The sequence below is a fragment of the Carcharhinus amblyrhynchos genome, unplaced genomic scaffold (assembly GCF_965287045.1).
Source record: "Carcharhinus amblyrhynchos unplaced genomic scaffold, sCarAmb.v2.hapA scaffold_482, whole genome shotgun sequence".
NCBI classification, from domain to species: domain Eukaryota; kingdom Metazoa; phylum Chordata; class Chondrichthyes; order Carcharhiniformes; family Carcharhinidae; genus Carcharhinus; species Carcharhinus amblyrhynchos.
Window position 1 is genome coordinate 100363 of NW_027650222.1, and position 21724 is coordinate 122086.

General features: G+C 51.4%; 1 protein-coding gene across 1 annotated transcript in view; it reads left to right on the plus strand.

The window, feature by feature from the left end:
- Window positions 1–20087, plus strand: part of LOC145339467 (SH3 and multiple ankyrin repeat domains protein 1-like) — a gene marked incomplete at both ends in the record, with an annotated part of 115279 nt that extends 95192 nt beyond the window's left edge. The window contains 5 exons of the mRNA XM_080183937.1: window positions 3090–3116; window positions 3220–3302; window positions 8214–8338; window positions 15681–15816; window positions 20007–20087. Coding sequence (XP_080040063.1) covers window positions 3090–3116; window positions 3220–3302; window positions 8214–8338; window positions 15681–15816; window positions 20007–20087 — 452 coding nt within the window. The remainder of the gene's footprint in view (window positions 1–3089; window positions 3117–3219; window positions 3303–8213; window positions 8339–15680; window positions 15817–20006) is intronic.
- Window positions 20088–21724: the final 1637 nt, after the last annotated feature.

Here is a 21724-nt window from a genome sequence, read left to right on the forward strand (position 1 = left end):
TCACTGGAAGACAGAGGCTGGAACTCTCCCACCCCGCCCGCTGCTGGAATTTTAGCGGGCGAGTGCGGAGAATATGAAACCCCATTGACAGTCAGGAGGGAATTTCCGGATTTTAGTCCAGCATGACCGGAGAATTCCGGAGTCATCCCAATGTTCAAGCCCCTGCTTTGCTGGTGGCAGGGATGGCTAACCATTGGCTGCTGGTGGGATCTTCCAGTCCCGCCGGTGTTGACAGCCACTTGCGTTGCTTGCTGGCCGCTCTAATGGGCAGCCTGCCACTTGGAAGGGAGGGGAGTGGGGAGGGAGGGGCGTCAGCTTTTGCGAGACCGGACTGTCCCGCCCATAGGAAGGGTTGGAAAATCCCGGGTTTGCAAGACAGAGCAAGATCCACCTGCAAGTTGAAATGGAACGCCGCCATTCCATAGAATCATAAGATACCCTACAGGGCAGTAGATGGCTATTCGACCCATCAAATCTGCACTGACTCTCCGACAGAGCATCCTACCCAGGCCCTATCCCACATACTTACACTGCCAATTCCTCTAATCATCTTGGGCATTGATCTGTCTCTACGCCCAAGCTGTGACTGTAACACCACATCCAGCACTCTCTTCTTTCCTTCTCCCCTATGCAGTCTCTGAACGGTGTGTTTCATCAGTATGGCATACAAGAAACAGTACCTTCCACTGCACCCCAGTACATGTGACAATAATCAATGAAATCAAATCAAACTAAGGGACAATTTAGCATGGCCAATCCACCTAATTTGTGCATCTTTGGACATTAAAGGGGCAATTTAGCATGGCCAATCCACCTAACCTACACATCTTTGGACACTAAGGGGCAATTTAGCATGGCCAATCCACCTAACCTACACATCTTTGGACACTAAGGGGCAATTTAGCATGGCCAATCCACCTAACTTAGCATCTTTGGACACTAAAGGGCAGTTTAGCATGGCCAATCCACCTAACTTAGCATCTTTGGACACTAAAGGGCAATTTAGCATGGCCAATCCACCTAACCTACACATCTTTGGACACTAAAGGGCAGTTTAGCATGGCCAATCCACCTAACTTAGCATCTTTGGACACTAAAGGGCAGTTTAGCATGGCCAATCCACCTAACTTAGCATCTTTGGACACTTAGGGGCAGTTTAGCATGGCCAATTCACCTAACTTAGCATCTTTGGACATTAAGGGGTAATATAGCATGGCCAATCCATGTAACCAGCGCAGTTTTCAGACTAAGGAAAGAAACCAGAGCGCCCGGAGGAAACACTCGCAGACACGGGGAGAACGTGACAATCACCTGAGACTGGAATTGAACAGGGTTCCCTGGTGCCACAGGGCAGCAGTGCCAACCACTGTGTCACCATGTTGCCCCCATGTAGTGCAGGTACACCCACCGTGCCATTAGTTTAAGTTTATTTATGACTATCACAAGTCAGCTTACACTAACACTGCAATGAAGTTACCACGAAAGGGAGGGAGTGCCAGGGTTTTGACCCAGTGTAGGAACGGCCGACATTTCCAAGTCAGGGTGGTGAGTGACTCAGTGAGGGAATTTGCAGGTGGTGGTTCTTCCCATGTGTCTGCTGCGGTTATCCTTCTGGAAGGTAGAGGTCGTGGATTTGGTCTCCATGGTGCTGTAGGAGGTGCAAATAAAGTGGCTCCGGTAACAGGTTAGGTGTTGTGCATCCGCATGGTGAGATCTTCTCAGTGTGAGGCCTAGGAGTGAAGAATGTTAATAAGTTGATAAGTGACATAGAAACAGTCCAGCACGGTACAGGCCCTTTGGACCTCGATGTTGTGCCAAGCTAAGTCCGAACCCAAGATCAAGCTATCCCACTCCCTATCATTCTGGTGTGCTCCATGTGCCTATCCAATAACCGCTTGAAAGTTCCTAAAGTGTCCGACTCCACTATCACAGCAGGCAGTGTATTCCACACCCCAACCACTCTCTGAGTAAAGAATCTACCTCGGACATCCCTCCTATATCATGAACCTTATAGTTATGCCCCCTAGTAACAGCTACACCCACCCGAGGAAATAATCTCTGCATGTCCACTCGATCTATCCCCCTCATCATCTTATAAACCTCTATTAAGTCGCCTCTCATCCTCCTCCGCTCTAAAGAGAAAAGCCCCAGCTCCCTCAACCTTTCCTCATAAGACCTACCCTCCAAACCAGGCAGCATCCTGATAAATCTCCTCTGCGCTCCCTCCAATGCTTCCACATCCTTCTTAAGGTGACCAGAACTGCGCACAATATTCCAAATGTGGTCTCACCAAGGGCCTGTACAGATGCAGCATAACCCCATGGCTCTTAAACTCAAACCCCCTGTTAATAAACGCTAACACACTATAAACCTTCTTCACGGCTCTATCCACCTGAGTGGCAAACTCCCAGAGATCTGTGGATATGAACCCCAAGGTCTCTCTGTTCCTCCATGTTCCCTAGAACCCTGCGTTGACCCTGTAATATGCATTCAAATTTGTCATGGCGAGATTGTGTGTGTGTGTGTGTGTGTGTCTGTGTGTGTGTGTGTGTGTGTGTGTGTGTGTCTGTGTGTGTGTGTGTGTGTGTGTCTGTGTGTGTGTGTGTCTGTCTGTGTCTGTGTGTGTGTGTCTGTGTGTCTGTGTGTGTGTGTGTGTGTGTGTGTGTGTGTCTGTGTGTGTGTGTGTGTGTGTGTCTGTCTGTGTGTGTGTGTGTGTCTGTGTCTGTCTGTGTGTGTGTGTCTGTCTGTGTGTGTGTGTGTGTGTCTGTGTGTGTGTGTCTGTGTGTGTGTGTGTGTCTGTGTCTGTGTGTGTCTGTGTGTGTGTGTGTGTGTGTCTGTGTGTGTGTGTGTGTGTGTGTGTGTGTGTCTGTGTGTGTGTCTGTGTGTGTGTGTGTGTCTGTGTCTGTGTGTGTCTGTGTGTCTGTGTGTGTGTGTGTCTGTGTGTGTGTGTGTGTATGTGGAATGCAGTGGCCTCTTTGCAGAATCAAATTCTGTGTATATTCAGCTGAGATTTTCCAAGATTCAAAAAGGAAACAAATTAGCCGTAAGCAGGCAGGGTCGGAGATAAAGACCAGCTCTCAGTTTGCGAGCCTGCTATCAGGAACCGAGGCAGGATGGTGTGGGATTAGGGAACCAGGGAGAAGCAGATGGAGGAAGGTGATGATAGATTACTTACTGGAAGAGCGTTAATGCTTGCTTTTTTTTTCTCTCCCCTTCCAGTGACTACATCATTAAAGAGAAAACTGTGCTGCTGCAGAAAAAGGACAGTGAAGGATTTGGATTTGTGCTTCGGGGGGCGAAAGGTGAGTTTTTGTCACCGCCAAGTGCGTCTTCCTCTGAAAGCTTCGTGTTGAGTTGGCAAAGGGAAGGGTCGTTCCGTTGGGGCACGGGGCTGATCTCTCACCCGTGCCCCAAATATGAAGCAGCTTGCTGCCGGGTGCCACAAATCGATAAAGGGTTGGCACGGTGGTTAGCACTGCTGCCTCACAGCGTCAGGGACCCGGGTTCGATCCCCTGCTTCAGGCCACTGTCTGTGCAGAGACTGCACATTCTCCCCGTGTCTGCGTGGGTTTCCTCCAGGTGCTCCGGTTTCTTCACAGTCCCAATATGTGCGAGTTAGGTTAACTAGCCATGCAAAATTGTCCCTCAGTGTCCAAAGATGTGCGGGTTAGGTGGATTGGCCATGCTAAATTGTCCCTTAGTGTCCAAAGATGTGCTGGTTAGGTGGATTGGCCATGCTAAATTGCCCCTTAGTGTCCAAAGATGCGCTGGTTAGGTGGATTGGCCATGCTAAATTGTCCCTTAGTGTCCAAAGATGCGCTGGTTAGGTGGATTGGCCATGCTAAATTGTCCCTTAGTGTCCAAGCTAAGAATTGAACCCGGGTCCCTGGCGCTGAGGGGCAGCCGTGCTAACCACCATGCTGCCCCCAAGATCAGCTCTGATTGTTCTAAATTCCAGCGAGCGTCAGCCCAACTCGCGCAACCATTTTCCTCTTTGCCAACTCCTTCCTTCCTTGCAGTCAGCCAAGTGACCCTTCCCAGAACTGCCCCCCCCCGTGCGGGCAGACCCCTCCTTCAGGAAGGGCACTGAAATGGCACAGGGTACACATGGCATCCCCAGGAGCTCTGGGAGGCTGGTTACAAAGCCGTCACTTTAGATGGCAGAGAGTGGGAAGGAAGGTCTGGCGGAGCGGTAAGGTACAGGGTTGCCCTGCTGAGGCTGGCCCTGCTTCCTGTGGCTTTGAGTGGGCAAGGGGTGGGTGTGCGGGGGGTGGGGGGGGGGGTGGGTAATGAGGGAGATGGCAGCCAGTGGCACAAGCGCTCACCCTGAATGGTCGGAGTTGGCGAGATGGATACAGCACTGGCTTGGCTGTAGAAGGTGCGAGTCTCTTTGTCCTGCCCTCAGTGCTGCCAGGTGAGGGCATGGGAGTGAATGGGTGACGTCGCTGTTTCTCTGTCTGGGTTTGTGCCAGGCAGCAGCTGTGGGTGTGTGAGTGGCCCGAGTTCTGCTGAATTGTAGTAACAATATATTGAAGACATGATGTGAGGTTACCTTGAGAAATGAGCAAAGCAGTGTTTACTTCTTGCTTCACGGTTTACCATCTCTAGTCTGGAACCAGGGAGCGTGGCTTCCTGTGACTGTACAGATGGAGGTTAGCTTCTCACACTGGCTCTGCACTGTCTCTGCAGTGTAGAGGGAGCTTTACTCTGTATCTAACCCCGTGCTGTACCTGTCCTGGGAGTGTTTGATGGGGGACAGTGTAGAGGGAGCTTTACTCTGTATCTAACCCCGTGCTGTACCTGTCCTGGGAGTGTTTGATGGGGACAGTGTAGAGGGAGCTTTACTCTGTATCTAGTCCTGCGCTGTGTCTGTCCTGGGAGTGTTTGATGGGGGACAGTGTAGAGGGAGCTTTACTCTGTATCTAACCCCGTGCTGTACCTGTCCTGGGAGTGTTTGATGGGGACAGTGTAGAGGGAGCTTTACTCTGTATCTAGTCCTGCGCTGTACCTGTCCTGGGAGTGTTTGATGGGGACAGTGTAGAGGGAGCTTTACTCTGTATCTAACCCTGTGCTGTACCTGTCCTGGGAGTGTTTGATGGGGACAGTGTAGAGGGAGCTTTACTCTGTATCTAACCCCGTGCTGTACCTGTCCTGGGAGTGTTTGATGGGGGAGCAGTGTAGAGGGAGCTTTACTCTGTCTAACCTAGTGCTGTGTCTGTCTTGGGGTATTTATTGGGAACAAGAATGAGGAAACTTTACTTGGTATCTAACCCCATTGTGTACCTGTCCTGGGAGTGTTTGATGTGGGACAGTGTAGACGGAACTTTACTCTGTATCTAACCCCTGCTGTATCTCTCCTGATGGTGTTTGATGTGGGACAATGTAGAGGGAATGTGCTTGAACTGGCCTGGGTGTGTCTGAAGATGCCTAAATGTAACAACTTGCGAAAAAAAAATTGCCAGAACTAAGAACGATTCACACTATTGGCCCAGTTATCTCCAGGTGTAGTGTTTGAGAACCGTCCTTGTATCCCTTTTAGTTTTTGTTTCTTCAGGCCTGTTTGGTTACTGAGTAAATTCAGGCATAGATCCCAGGTGAAATACCAGTTCCGCTTCATGCCCCTTCCCTGGATGCAGTGACAGTAATGATAGTTACTGAGACAGTAACGGACGGGACAGTAAGTATCCGTGAGGAAATAAGAACCTTCCACACGGATATAGCTTGGTTTTTGGGTTTGGATAGAGAGAGGGATGTCCCCTTCCCTCTGTGCTGTGTCACTCCCCTTTCACATCCAACCCTTGTTGCCGCTTTGATGCTTAGCCATTATCTTTTGATTTGATTTGATTTATTATTGCCACATGTATTATTAGACAGTGGAAAGTGTCGTTTCTTGAGCGCTCTACAGACACAGCATACCATTCACAGAGAAGGAAATGAGAGAGTGTAGAATGTAGTGTTGCAGTCATAGCTAGGGTGTAGAGCCTTGTGGCTTGATGTCTCCTTGTCTCCTGGGCTTTTCTCTTGTATATTATTATTTGTGTTAGTTTTTTCTTGTGCAGGGTGATGAATTGGGGGGGCGCAGGTGGCGTGGGGGGCACCCTGATGTAGTGGAAGAAAAAGGTGTGTGTGGGGGGCCGGAACCAAAGAAGACAAAGTGGTTCTGCCATATTTTAGGGGTCGGGGGAGGCAGTTGCTGAGGTGGTGCATGTTAGGGGGAGGGAGGGGGCTGTTAGGTTGGAGGTTTCCATGGTTCTGGAGGCTGGGGTGGATGTCAAGGTAGTGTGTGTGTGTGTGTTGAAGTTTTTTTTGGGGGGGTTTTCCTGGCGGGGAAGATTTTGTGTCTGTTGCTGAGACAGACTCTGTTTTATTTTGGTGGGAAGGTTAGTAGGTGGGCTACTATGGAGAGGGGAGTGAGGGGGGGAGGTGGGGAAGGGGGGGGGGGAGGTGGGGGGAAAAGAGTCTTGGGGGCCAAAATGTGGCAGATGGAGTTTAATGTGGATAAGTGTGAGGTCATGGATTTGGGTCCGAAAAATGGGAAGGTGACTTATTATCCAAATGGGGAGAGACTTCAGGGTGCAGAGGGATCTGGGTGTCCTTGTTCATGAGTCACAGAAAACTAGCACACAGGGAAGCAGATAATAAAGAAAGTGAAGGGAATGTTGGCATTTATAGCTAAAGTAACAGAATATAAAGGTAAGGAAGTATTGTTTAAAGTTTTTCTATTAGTCAGTAGTAAGGTTTACATTAACACTGCAGTGAAGTTACTGTGAAATTCCCCTAGTCCCACATTCCAGTGCCTGTTCGGGTCAATGCACCCTAACCAGCTCGTCTTTCTGAATATGGGAGGAAACCGGAGCACCCGAAGGAAACCCACGCAGACACGGGGAGAACGTGCAGACTCCACACAGACAGTGACCCAAGCCGGGAATCGAACGCAGGTCCCTGGCGCTGGGAGGCAGCTGTGCTAACCGCTAGGCCGCCTACACTGCACATTGGTGAGGCCACACCTGGAGTATTGTGCACATTTTTACTTGAGGAAAGATGTAGTGGCATTGGAGGCAGTTCAGAGGAGGTTCGCGAGATTGATTCCAGAGATGAGGGGTTTGTCGCAGGAAGAGAGATCGAACAGTTTAGGCCGACAGTCTCTGGAATTTAGGAGAATGAATGGGGATCAAATTGAGATACACAAGATGATGATAAAAGGTCTGGATAAAGTAGAGGTGGAGCGGATGCTTCCTCTTGTGGAACGTTCCAGGATGGGAGGTCACAGCCTTAGGATAAGAGGAAGCAAATTTAAAACAGAGTTGAGGAGAAATTAGTTCTCCCAAAGGGTTATAAATCTGTGGAATTCGCTCCCCCAAAGTGCGGTGGATGCTGGGACAGTGAGTAAATCTAAGGAGGAGTTAGACAGATTTTTAATTGGTAATGGGTTGAAGGGTTATGGGGAGAAGGCAGGAAAATGGGGATAAGGATCATGTAGAATTCCCTAGAATGCTGAAAGAGGCCATTCGGCCCATCGAGTCTGAACTGACCACAATCCCACCCAGGCTCTATCCCACAGCCCCACTCATTTACCCTGCTAATCCCCCTGACACTGAGGGTCAATTTAGCACGACCAGTCAACCCAACCTGCAGCAGGGTGGCGCAGTGGTTAGCGCTGCTGCCTCGCAATGTCAGGGATCCGGGTTCAATTCCTGCCTTGGGTGACTGTCTGTGTGGAGTTTGCACATTCTCCTTGTGTCTGCGTGGGTTTCCTCCGGGTGCTCCAGTTTCCTCCCACAGTCCGAAAGACGTGCTGGTTAGGTTGCATTGGCCGTGCTAAATTCTCCCTCAGCGTGTCCGAACAAGTGCCGGAGTGTGGCGACTGGGGGATTTTCACAGTAACTTCATTGCGGTGTTAATATAAGCTTAGTTGTGACTAATAAATAAACTTTTACCTTATTTTTGGACTGTGGGAGGAAACCAGAGTGCCCAAAGGAAACCCACGCCGACACCAGGAGAACTCTGCACAGACAGTGCCCTGAGGCTGGAATCGAACCCTGGCGCTGTGGGGCAGCAGTGATAACCACTGTGCCACCGTGGCGCCCTATGTCACCATGGCGGAGCAGACTCGATGGGCCGAATGGCCTAATGCTGCTCCTATATTTAATGAACTTCTGTCTGTGTGAGGAGCTTGGTTCACTGAGCTTGACGTTGTGTGTGTGTCCCTGCAGCCCAGACACCGATTGAGGAGTTCACTCCTACGCCAGCCTTTCCCGCGTTGCAGTACCTGGAGTCAGTGGATGAGGGAGGAGTCGCTTGGAGGGCGGGACTACGGATGGGTGACTTCCTGATCGAGGTGAGTTCCGCCTTTCTCTCCTTCCGCGTGGCCCTTTTCGCCATCGACCGTGTCGCAGTTGGGTGGGACGTTGGCACGAAGCTTTGGAGGGCGAGCAGGCTGGGTTTTGGGCTGTGTCTGGGAATGTCCTTTCCCCGCGGGAATTGTCCTTATCTGAAAGGGGAAGCTCCAAAACAAAACTGGAATCCACGGAATTTAGTGTCCCAGTGGGGGGCCATATTCCTGGATTGAGGCGGGGGGGGGGGTGCGGAGATGCCAGCATTGGACTGGGGTGGGCACAGTAAGAAGTCTCACAACATCAGATTGAAGTCCAACAGGTTTATTTGGAATCACGAGCTTTTGGAGCACTGCTCCATCATCAGGTGAGTGGAATAGTGAAGGAGCAGTGCTCCCAAAGCTCGTGATTCCAAATAAACCTGTTGGACTTTAACCTGGTGTTGTGAGACCTCTTATTGTGCCCACCATAATCGTGAGTGAAATGGAAAGAGATATAACATCGAACCTCTACAGTGCAGAAGGAGGCCATTTGGCCCATCGCGTCTGCACCGACAACAACCCCACCCAAGCCCTGTCCCTACAACCTCATATATTTACCCTGATAATCCCTCTAACCGACACATCCTGGGACATTAAGGGGAAACTTATCATGGCCAGTGCACTTAACTGCACACCTCTGAAGTGTGGGAGGAAACTGGAGCACATGGAGGAAACCCACACAGACACAGGGAAAATTTGCAAACTCCATACAAACAGTGACCCAAGCTAGGAATAGAACCTATGAGGCAGCAGCACTAGCCACTGTGCTTCCAGGCTGCCATGGAATCATAGAAACCCTACAGTGCAGAAGGAGGCCATTCGGCCCATCAAGTCTATACCAGCCGTAATCGCACCCAGACTCTATCCTGTAACTCCACACACTTACCCTACCGATCCCCCTGACACTATGGGGCAATTTACCATGGCCAGTCAACCTAACCCGCACATCTTTGGACTGTGGGAGGAAACCAGAGGAAACCCACGCAGACATGGAGAGAACGTGCAAACTCCACACTGACAGTCACCCATGTCAGTAAAAACAGCCAAGAAAGTTTTGGTTTGTCATGAATAAGCCGATCTCTGGCCTAGTGGTATTACTGCTAGGCTACAAATCCAGAAACTCAGCTAATGTTCTAGGGACCCGGGTTCGAATCCCGCCACGGCAGATGGTGGAATTTGAATTCAATAAAAAAAATCTGGAATCTACTGGTGACCCATTGTCGGAAAAACCCATCTGGTTCACTAATGTCCCTTCAGGGAAGGAAATCTGCCGTCCTTACCCAGTCTGGCCTACATGTGACTCCAGAGCCGCAGTCATGTGGTTGACTCTGCATTGCCCTCGGGCAACTAGGGATGGGCAATAAATGCTGACCCAGCCAGCGATGCCCATGTCCCGCAAATGAATAAATAAAACCCCACGACACCACTGCCTCTATCACCAGAACTCCTGTACTTTCATGGTGAACTGGAGGCCTGTGACCAGCGGTGTGTCTTGGGGATCAGTGCTGGGTCCACTGTTATTTGTCATTTATATTAGTGATTTGGATGATAATATAGGAGGCATGGTTAATAGTTTTGCAGATGATACCTAGATTGGTGGCATAGTGGACAGTGAAGAAGGTTATCTTGGATTGCAATGGGATCTTGATCAATTGGGCCAGTGGGCTGATGAATGGCAGATGGAGTTTAATTTAGATAAATGCGAGGTGACGCAGTTTGGTCGATTGAATCAGGGCAGGACTTACTCAGTTAATGGTAGGATGTTGGGGAGAGTTACAGAACAAAGAGATCTAGGGGTACAGGTCCCTAGCTCCTTGAAAGTGGAGTCATAGGTGGGCAGAGTGGTGAAGAAGGCATTCGGCATGCTTGGTTTCATTGGTCAGAACATTGAATACAGGAGTTGGGACGTCTTGTTGAAGTTGTACAAGACATTGGTAAGGCCACAATTGGAATACTGTGTACAGTTCTGGTCACCCTATTATAGAAAGGATATTATTAAACTAGAAAGAGTGCAGAAAAGATTTACGAGGATGCCACTGGGACTTGATGGTTTGAGTTATAAGGAGAGGCTGGATAGACTGGAACTTTTTTCTCTGGAGCGTAGGAGGCAGAGGGATGATCTTAGAGAGATATAAAATAATGAGGGCCATAGATCAGTTAGACAGTCAATATATTTTCCCAAAGATAGGGGAGTCTAAAACTAGAGGGCGTAGGTTTAAGGTGAGAGGGGAGAGATACAAAAGGGCCCAGAGAGGCACTCGTTTCACACAGAGGGTGGTGAGTGTCTGGAACAAGCTGCCAGAGGCAGTAGTAGAGGTGGCTACAATTTTGTCTTCTAAGAAGCATTTAGTTACATGGGTAAGATGAGTATAGAGGGACATGGGCCAAATGCGGGCAATTGGGACTAGCTTAGGGGTTTAAAAAAAGGGCAGTATGGACAAGGAAGGCCGAAGGGCTTGTTTCCATGCTGTAAACCTCTCTAACTCTATAACTATGGGAAGGGAGGATGCTGGACGCCACAGGGAAATAGCCCAGTGATGTCCATTCACCTGTGGAGGCTTTGTCACTGGGCAAGATCACGGAGCGCTCTCGCAGAGGGGTCCAACTACTGTGAAACCGCAGCTCAGAGAGAGGATGGCGTTGCTATTGGCATTCACTGATGCCAGTCAGTGTTTGGTATGAGTTAAGCAGCCGATAGATTGGACCACACCGCTCACTTTTGGGTCCCACCTGTGCGACGCTGGTGGCAAAAGAACAAAGAAAATTACAGCACAGGAACAGGCCCTTCGGCCCTCCAAGCCTGCACCGACCATGCTGCCCAGCTGAACTAACCATTTCGGGGACCATATCCCTCTATTCCCATCCTATTCACATATTTTTCCAGACGCCCCTTAAAACTCACTACCTTATCTGCTTCCACTACCTCCCCCTGGCAGCGAGTTCCAGGCAACCACCACCCTCTGTGTAAAAAAGCTTGCCTCGTACATCTAGCACGAGACGCAAGAGGGTCAGAGTACTCTTGCAGAGCTCAGCAACTCTCTAGCTCGCTGTCTCCAAACCCTCCCTGGCACTGAGTAGCAACCCCCTCGACGGAGCTGCAGAGTCAGCTTCTCTTACACCTGTCCGCCTGCCTCACGTGTAGCTCACTCTGTGCTGAGCCAGCTCAAAGCCAGCAGTTAATAAAAATCCTGAGGGTGCTTTGGCAACTGCCTGGTATGTGTAAGCAGTGATGCCTTCAGATTCCACTGGGACTTCCTGCTTGATGGAAGATGTTTTCATGCACCCACTGGCGTCCCCAGCTTTGTTTCTCCCCCCCCTTCCCTGACCCTAACGCATATTAGATTGCTGCTTCAGGCTAACTCTCATGGGATCCAGGGTGAGGTAGCCAAATGGATACAAAATGGGCTTCTTGACAGAAGGCAGAGGGTGGTTTTTCAAACTGGAAGCCTGTGACCAGGGATCAGTGCTGGATCTACTGTTATTTGTCATTTATATTAATGATTTGGATGAGAGTATAGGAGGTGTGGTTCTAGCAAGTTTGCAGATGACACCAAGATTGGTGGCATAGTGGACAGTGAAAAAAGGTTATCTCGGATTGGAACGGGATCCTGATCAATTGGGCCAGTGGGCTGACGAATGGCGGATGGAGTTTAATTTAGATAAATGCGAGGTGATGCATTTTAGTAGATTGAACCGGGGGCAGGACTTACTCAGCGCGTTGGGGAGAGTTGCAGAACAAAGAGATCTAGGGGTACAGGTTCATAGCTCCTTGAAAGTGGAGTCACAGGTGGACAGAGTGGTGAAGAAGGCATCTTCAGTGACAGTGACCTGAGGCTGGAATTGAACTTGGGTTCCTGGCGCAGCAATGCTAATCACTGTGTCACCCAAATGTTGTTACTCTAGAAAGGGTGCAAAAAGGATTGGCGAGGACTTTGAGCAGCATGCTGGGTAGTGTCCCTCCCACTGGGTCAGAGGTTTCTGGTTCAAATCCTGACCACTGTCCTAACTCCGTCCACCTGCTGAGTGTCTCTTCATTCCCTCGTCTGACAAAAGATCTACCGAGTTCAGACTTAAGCTGGCTAATTTTTCCGGATTGGATTCCTTGGATCACCCTTTAGGACAAGAATTGCTTCCTATCCCAAGTGTGGAACAGCCTGGTCCTGGATTTGTTTTGTCCCCTTGACCCAGGATTCCCAAAGCCTGGGTCACGACCCCCCCCCCCCGCCCCAACCCATGGTGCCAAGGGCTCTGAGATCAAAATGGCGGCTGTGAAGGGGACACTTTTTCTGGGGGGAGGGGAGAAATTGCTGGGATTGGCTCCGAGGCCTCATAATGTGCTCGTCTTGTCCGTCTTTCCTTTTCTGACTCTCTATATGGGGAGGAGGTTGGGGGGGGTGGGTGGGGAACATCCTTCAGGGTTTGAACAGGCCTGGGAGAGGGAGGAAGTGACTCTTTAGTCCTGGCGAGTCAGATAACGTTTCTGTAAAAATAGCTTAAAAAAACACAGACGTTCCCACGCTTAAAGCAGGAACTTTGATGATTGAGATTACAACGTTACAGCTTTGTTTTATTATGTAGGCCAGAACGGGTAAGGACAGCAGATTTCCTTCCCGAAAGGGACATTAGTGAACCAGTTGGGTTTTTCCCTGACAATTGACAATGGGTCATCAGTAGATTCCTAATTCCAGATTTTGTTTTATTGAATTCAAATTCGACCATCTGCCGTGGCGGGATTCGAACCCGGGTCCCCAGAGCATTAACTGAGTTGTTAGATTAACAGTCTAGCGATAATACCACGAGGTCATCACCTCCCCTTCTTTTGACATAGCATTTATGGTGTAACTTGTGTTATTCTTAAAACTGCAGCCTGGAGACAGGCCCTTCAGCCCAACCTATCCGTGGCGCCCAGTTTTTACCATTAAGCTATTCCAGGAGGCTGTTCAGCCCCTCAATCCTGTTCTGCCATTTGGTTGAATCGTGGCTGCTCTCTATTTTAACACCATCTTATTTTTTGTTATTCATTCACGAGTCACGGGCGTCGCTGGCTGGGTCAGCATTTATTGCCCATCCCTAGTTGCCCCTTGGAGGGCAGCTGAGAGCCAACCACATTGCTGTGGCACATGTAGGCCAGCCCAGGTATAGATGGCAGATTTCCTTCTCTAAAGGGACATTAGTGAACCAGATGGGTTTTTACGACAATAGTTTCATGGTCATCAGTAGATTTTTAATTCCAGATTTTTTTAAAAATTGAATTCAAATTCCACCATCTGCTGTGGCGGGATTCAAACCCGGGTCCTTAGGACAGTAACTGAGTTTCTGGATTGATAGTCCAGTAATAATACCACAAGGCCATCAGCTCCCCTTATTACAGTATAGCATTTATGGTCTAACTTGTGTTATTTTAAAAATCTGTGTACATTTGGGAAGATAAATGGCATTGAAGGACTATTGTATTAGAGTCAAACTTTGCCTGTTTAGTAAATGCTTTTTATGTTAAAACTAAATTGGTCATCGGTGATTCTGCTCATCCGTGTTTTCTTTGAAAAAATACTTAAAATTACGGTGTTTTGAGCCAGGGTTCAACCTTAACACCAACTGAGATTGTAATGCTCTGAACTCGAGCAACTCAGGCTAGTTGCTTGGGTTCTAGCTGGAAGGCTAGTCTGGAAGGTTAGGTTGCTTGGGATCCAGGGAGAGCTGGATTCAAAATGAGCTCAATGGTAGGAATCAGAGAGTGATTTTTTTTGATTTGATTTGATTTATTATTCTCACATGTATACAGTGAAAAGTATTGTTTCTTGCGCGCTATACAGACAAAGCATACTGTTCATTGAGAAGGAAAGGAGAGAGTGCAGAATGTAACGTTACAGTCGTAGCGAGGGTGTAGAGAAAGATCAACTTAATACGAGGTATTATTGCTGGACTATTAATCCAGAAACTCAGTTACTGTCCTAAGGACCCGGGTCCATTCAAAAGTCTGACAGCAGCAGGGAAGAAGCTGTTCTTGAGTCAGCTGGTATATGACCTCAGACTTTTGTACCTTTTCCCCAACGGAAGAAGGTGGAAGAGAGAATGTCCGGGGTGCGTGGGGTCCTTAATTATGCTGGCTGCTTTGCTGAGGCAGCGGGAAGTGTAGACAGAGTCAATGGATGGGTTGTTTCTCAGACTGGAGGCTCGTGGCTAGTGGTGTGCCTCATTGACACCCTTGCTCTCGTGACGAACGAACACAGCATGATTAATAAGTTTGCGGATTATACTAAATTAAGAGAGACTCGTGGATTGCGAAGAAGGTTATCAAAAATTTCGGGGGCACCCTTGATCAGTTAGAGAAGAGGGTCGAGGATTGGCAAAAATGGATTTCCATACAGGTGTTGCATTTTTGGAAAGGCAAGCCAGGGTTGGACTTATACAGTGAAAGGTAGGGCGCTGGGGAGTGTTGAGGGACCTTGGAGTATAAGGACATGGTTTGTTGAAAGCAGCGTCACAGGTAGACAGGGTGGTGAAGAAGGCGTTTAGCGCTCTGGCCTTCATCAGTCAAGGCATTGAGTATCAGAGTATGTTCCAGTTGCATAAGTCATTGGTGAGGTTGCATTGGGAGTATTGTGTACAGTTCTGGTCACCCTGTTATAAGAAGGATAAAGTGGAAAGTGCGTAGAGAAGATTTACGTGGATGTTGCCAGGACTAATGGGGTGTGAGTTACAGGGAGAAGTTGGCCAGGCTGGGACTTTCTTCCTTGGAATGTAGGAGAATGAGGGGTAACCTTATCGGGGTATATAAAGGAGTATAGATAGGATGAATGCCCATAGTCTTTTTCCCAGGGAAGGGGAATTGAAAAAATAGAGGGCGTAGGTTTAAGGTGAGAGGGGAAAGATTTAAGGGGGACCTGAGGGGCAACTTCTTCACACAGAGGGTGGTGTGTGTATGGAATGAGGCAGGTACAATAGCAATATTTAAAAAGCATTTGGATCAGTAGGTGGGTGGGGAAGGATTAGAGGGGTGTGGGCCAAACGCAGGCAATTGGGATTAGCTTGGAGGACACCATGGATAGATGGGCCGAAGGGCCTGATTCCCTGCTGTATAGCTCGGTGACTCTATGGCTGGAATTTTACCACCCTGCCCACCACGGGAATGGGAGCGGGCGAGGGGCGGGCAGCGGAAATGTGTGTTGACCCCGGGCGGGGATTCAGGGTCTCACCCGCGCCAGGCCGGGGAACCCCGCCCCGTGACTCTGACCCGACCGTGGCGTGGGCGGAGCGGGCACCAGGTTTGCCAGCCCTCAGTGCCGCTGTTCTTCCTCGCTTTCAGGTCAACGGGCAAAACGTGGTGAAGGTGGGGCACCGGCAGGTGGTCAACATGATCCGCCAGGGTGGCAACAACCTCATGCTCAAGGTCGTCATGGTGACCCGCAACCCCGACATGGAAGAAGCTACCAGGAAGAAAGGTAGGACGTTTGGAGGTACGGGGAGGTCGCGCTGTGGGGGGGTTGGGGGGGGGGGCGGGAGAAGATGCCTTCCACAGGCGAATAGCCAACATGCTGGCCAGGCAACCCAACTGACCAATAGCCGTCCACGGCATTGGCCCTTGCCCTGAACCCCGCTCTGTCACTTCCTATAGGATGAGGCAAAGACCCCAGTGATTCCCAATTGTATTGTCAGGTCCCCCAATCACCATCTCAACCCTACTGTGTCATTCCTGAGTTCAGCCATTGACCTTCTGCAGATAAACACCACAGCTCATCTGTGCAAAGCAAGATCCCATAAACAAGGGAATGACCAGATCAATGGTGAATCTTGGTCTGCGGAAACCCCATCCTTTACACTCATTTATCCTCTGAAAGGTGATACCAACTGAAAGAGAATACCTGACAGTGTGGCACTCCCTCAGCACTGACCCTCTGACAGTGCAGCACTCCCTCAGTACTGACCCTCTGACAGTGCGGCACTCCCTCAGTACTGACCCTCTGACAGTGTGGCACTCCCTCAGTACTGACCCTCTGACAGTGCGGCACTCCCTCAGTACTGACCCTCTGACAGTGCGGCACTCCCTCAGTACTGACCCTCTGACAGTGCGGCACTCCCTCAGTACTGACCCTCTGACAGTGCGGCACTCCCTCAGTACTGACCCTCTGACAGTGTGGCACTCACTCAGCACTGACCCTCTGACAGTGCGGCACTCCCTCAGCACTGACCCTCTGACAGTGCAACACTCCCTCAGCACTGACACTCTGACAGTGCAGCACCCCCTCAGTACTGACCCACTGACAGTGCAGCACTCCCTCAGTACTGACACTCTGACAGTGCAGCACTCCCTCAGCACTGACACTCTGACAGTGCAGCACTCCCTCAGCACTGACCCTCTGACAGTGCAGCACTCCCTCAGCACTGACACTCTGACAGTGCAGCACTCCCTCAGTACTGACCCTCTGACAGTGCGGCACTCCCTCAGCACTGACCCTCTGACAGTGCAGCACTCCCTCAGTACTGACCCTCTGACAGTGCGGCACTCCCTCAGCACTGACCCTCTGACAGTGCGGCACTCTCTCAGCACTGACACTCTGACAGTGCAACACTCCCTCAGCACTGACACTCTGACAGTGCAGCACTCCCTCAGTACTGACCCTCTGACAGTGCGGCACTCCCTCAGCACTGACCCTCTGACAGTGCAGCACTCCCTCAGTACTGACCCTCTGACAGTGCGGCACTCCCTCAGCACTGACCCTCTGACAGTGCGGCACTCTCTCAGCACTGACACTCTGACAGTGCGGCACCCCCTCAGTACTGACCCTCTGACAATGTGGCACTCCCTCAGTACTGACCCTCTGACAGTGCGGCACTCCCTCAGCACTGACCCTCTGACAGTGCGGCACTCTCTCAGCACTGACACTCTGACAGTGCGGCACCCCCTCAGTACTGACCCTCTGACAGTGCGGCACTCCCTTAGTACTGACCCTCTGACAGTGCGGCACTCTCTCAGCACTGACACTCTGACAGTGCGGCACCCCCTCAGTACTGACCCTCTGACAGTGCGGCACTCCCTTAGTACTGACCCTCTGACAGTGCGGCGCTCCCTCAGCACTGACCCTCTGACAGTGCAGCACCCCCTCAGTACTGACCCTCTGACAATGTGGCACTCCCTCAGTACTGACCCTCTGACAGTGCGGCACTCCCTTAGTACTGACCCTCTGACAGTGCGGCACTCTCTCAGCACTGACACTCTGACAGTGCGGCACCCCCTCAGTACTGACCCTCTGACAATGTGGCACTCCCTCAGCACTGACCCTCTGACAGTGCAGCACCCCCTCAGTACTGACCCTCTGACAGTGCGGCACTCCCTCAGCACTGACCCTCTGATAGTGTGGCACTCCCTCAGTACTGACCCACTGACAGTGCAGCACTCCCTCAGTACTAACCTTCCAACAATGCATCAGTCCTTCTGCACCCTGAGGGAGTGCTGCACTGTCAGAGGGTCAGTGCTGAGGGAGTGCCGCACTGTCAGAGGGTCAGTACTGAGGGAGTGCCGCACTGTCAGAGGGTCAGTACTGAGGGAGTGCCGCACTGTCAGAGGGTCAGTGCTGAGGGAGTGCCGCACTGTCAGAGGGTCAGTACTGAGGGAGTGCCGCACTGTCAGAGGGTCAGTGCTGAGGGAGTGCCAGACTCTGAGGGTCAGTACTGAGGGAGTGCTGCACTGTCAGAGGGTCAGTGCTGAGGGAGTGCCGCACTGTCAGAGGGTCAGTGCTGAGGGAGTGCCGCACTGTCAGAGGGTCAGTACTGAGGGAGTGCCACACTCTGAGGGTCAGTACTGAGGGAGTGCTGCACTGTCAGAGGGTCAGTACTGAGGGAGTGCCGCACTGTCAGAGGGTCAGTGCTGAAGGAGTGCCGCACTGTCAGAGGGTCAGTGCTGAGGGAGCGCCGCACTGTCAGAGGGTCAGTACTGAGGGAGCGTTGCACTGTCAGAGGGTCAGTACTGAGGGAGTGCTGCACTGTCAGAGGGTCAGTACTGAGGGAGTGCCGCACTGTCAGAGGGTCAGTGCTGAGGGAGTGCCACACTCTGAGGGTCAGTACTGAGGGAGTGCCGCACTCTGAGGGTCAGTACTGAGGGAGTGCCGCACTGTCAGAGGGTCAGTACTGAGGGAGTGCCGCACTGTCAGAGGGTCAGTGCTGAGGGAGTGCCGCACTGTCAGAGGGTCAGTACTGAGGGAGTGCCGCACTGTCAGAGGGTCAGTACTGAGGGAGTGCCGCACTGTCAGAGGGTCAGTATTGAGGGAGTGCCGCACTGTCAGAGGGTCAGTACTGAGGGAGTGCCGCACTGTCAGAGGGTCAGTGCTGAGGGAGTGCCACACTCTGAGGGTCAGTACTGAGGGAGTGCCGCACTGTCAGAGGGTCAGTACTGAGGGAGTGCTGCACTGTCAGAGGGTCAGTGCTGAGGGAGTGCCGCACTGTCAGAGGGTCAGTGCTGAGGGAGTGCCGCACTGTCAGAGGGTCAGTGCTGAGGGAGTGCCACACTCTGAGGGTCAGTACTGAGGGAATGCCGCACTGTCAGAGGGTCAGTACTGAGGGAGTGTCGCACTGTCAGAGAGTCAGTGCTGGGGGAGTGCCACACTGTCAGAGGGTCGGTGCTGAGGGAGTGCCGCACTGTCAGAGGGTCAGTGCTGAGGGAGTGCCACACTCTGAGGGTCAGTACTGAGGGAGTGCCGCACTGTCAGAGGGTCAGTGCTGAGGGAGTGCCACACTCTGAGGGTCAGTACTGAGGGAGTGCCGCACTGTCAGAGGGTCAGTGCTGAGGGAGTGCCACACTCTGAGGGTCAGTACTGAGGGAGTGCCGCACTGTCAGAGGGTCAGCGCTGAGGGAGTGCCGCACTGTCAGAGGGTCAGTGCTGGGGGAGTGCCGCACTGTCAGAGGGTCAGTGCTGAGGGAGTGCCGCACTGTCAGAGGGTCAGTGCTGAGGGAGTGCCGCACTGTCAGAGGGTCAGTGCTGGGGGAGTGCCGCACTGTCAGAGGGTCAGTGCTGAGGGAGTGCCGCACTGTCAGAGGGTCAGTACTGAGGGAGTGCCACACTCTGAGGGTCAGTACTGAGGGAGTGCCGCACTGTCAGAGGGTCAGTGCTGAGGGAGTGCCGCACTGTCAGAGGGTCAGTACTGAGGGAGTGCCACACTCTGGGGGTCAGTACTGAGGGAGTGCCGCACTGTCACAGGGTCAGTACTGAGGGAGTGCCGCACTGTCAGAGGGTCAGTGCTGGGGGAGTGCTACACTTGTGCTATGTAGGCTGCATTCTCCCTCCCCCTTTCCCCCTCACAAGCCCATTTTCTCCTAGAGATTCCCCAACCCCATCTTGTCCCGCCATTTGAAACCTCCGTCCCCAGGTTTCTCCGGCTGCGATCGCCCCCAAACCGGGAAACCCCCACCCCTGGTTGACGGACCATTCTGTGGTCTGCCTCTCGCCTCCATTCTGGTTCTCGTGTCGGGCCGGAATTCCGCCCCTATCCTCTGTAAATCTCCACCCCCCCACCCCCCCGCTCCCTCCCTAACCACGGGCCCTCTCTCTGGTTCTCCGTGTTGCGCGGCGTTGCGATGGTTTGGTCCACTCGGCAGCCGACACCTCACAGATTCCGAGGAAATGTTTTTCTCTTCCAGTCACGACGCAGACAAAACGGCTGACCCCGCCAGCCATCGCCCTGCGGTCCAAGTCCATGACCTCTGAACTCGAGGACCTCGGTAAGTGTTGCAGTGCTCTCTCGTCGGAGAATGTGAGGGGTTATGACGGGGTCATGACCTCATAGCTAATGATGCCACGTGGGTAAATGGTACCCCTTGCTCCACCTCCTAACCACCACCCCCCCCCCCACCACCAACATCCCCCCCCCCCCCACCCCCCCCGAAATAAGAATGGCCTCCGGGCAACAGCAAGCACCCAGGGAATTTGTCCGAGATTTTCCACTTCTCGGAGAACCTTAGTCCCCCCCCCAAGTAGCCAGAAGAGAAACTGCTGGAAAATCTCGGCAAGTCTGGCAGCATCTGTAAGGGGAGAAAAGAGCTGACGTTTCGAGTTAGGATGACCCCTTTGTCAAAGCCCCGCAGTCCTTAGCATGGTGGCACTGTGGTTAGCACTGCTGCCTCACAACGCCAGGGACCCAGGTTCGATTCTTGGCCTTGGGACACTCTCTGTGCGGAGTGTGCACGTTCTCCCTGCGTCTGTGCAGGTTTCCTCTGGGCGTTCTAGTTTCCTCCCACAGTCCGCAGGTTGTGTACGTTAGGTGGATTGGCCTTGTTAAATTGCCCCTTAGTGTCTAAAGATGTGCAGGTTAGGTGGATTGGCCGTGCTAAAATGCCCCTTAGTGTCTAAAGATGTGCAGGTTAGGTGGATTGGCCGTGCTAAAATGCCCCTTCGTGTCAAAGAGCAAAGGACAAAGAAAATTATAGCCCATAGCCGTCCAAACCTGCACCAACCATGCTATCTGACTGAACTAAAGCCCCCTTCCCTTCCAGGGACCATATCCCTCTATTCCCATCCTATTCAAGTGTTTGTCAATTCGCTCCTTAAAGTTACTATCGTATCCGCTTCCACCACCTCCCCCGGCAACGAGTTCCAGGCACCCAGTATTCTCTGTGTAAAAAGTCTGCCTCGTACATCTCCTTTAAACCTTGCCCCTCGCACCTTAAACCTGTGCCCCCCTAGTAATTGACTCTTCCACCCTGGGAAAAAGCTTCTGACTATCCACTCTGTCCATGCCTCTCATAATCTTGTAGACTTCTAATAGATCGCCCCTCAACCTCTGTCGTTCCAGTGAGAACAAACCAAGTTTCTCCAACCTCTCCTCATAGCTAATGCCCTCCATACCAGGCAACATCCTGGTAAATCTTTTCTGTACCCTGTCCAAAGCCCCCACATCCTTCTGGTAGTGTGGCGACCAGAATTGAACACTGTATTCCAAGTGCGGCCTAACTAAGGTTCTATAAAGCTGCAAAACGACTCAATGCCCTGGCTGATGAAGGCAAGCATGCCGTATGCCTTCTTGACTACCTTCTCCACCTGCATTGCCACTTTCAGTGACCTGGATACCCAGATCCCTTTGCCTATCAATGCCCTTAAGGGTTCTGCCATTTACTGTATATTTCCTATCTGTGTTAGACCTTCCAAAATGCATTACCTCACATTTGTCCAGACTAAACTCCATCTGCCATCTCTCTGCCCAAGTCTCCGACTGAATTAGATCCTGCTGTATCCTCCAACAGTCCTCATCGCTATCCGCAAATCCACAAATCGTTGTGTCGTCCGCAAACTTGCTAATCAAACCAGTTACATTTTCCTCCAAATCATTTATTTATATTACAAACAGCAAAGATCCCAGCAC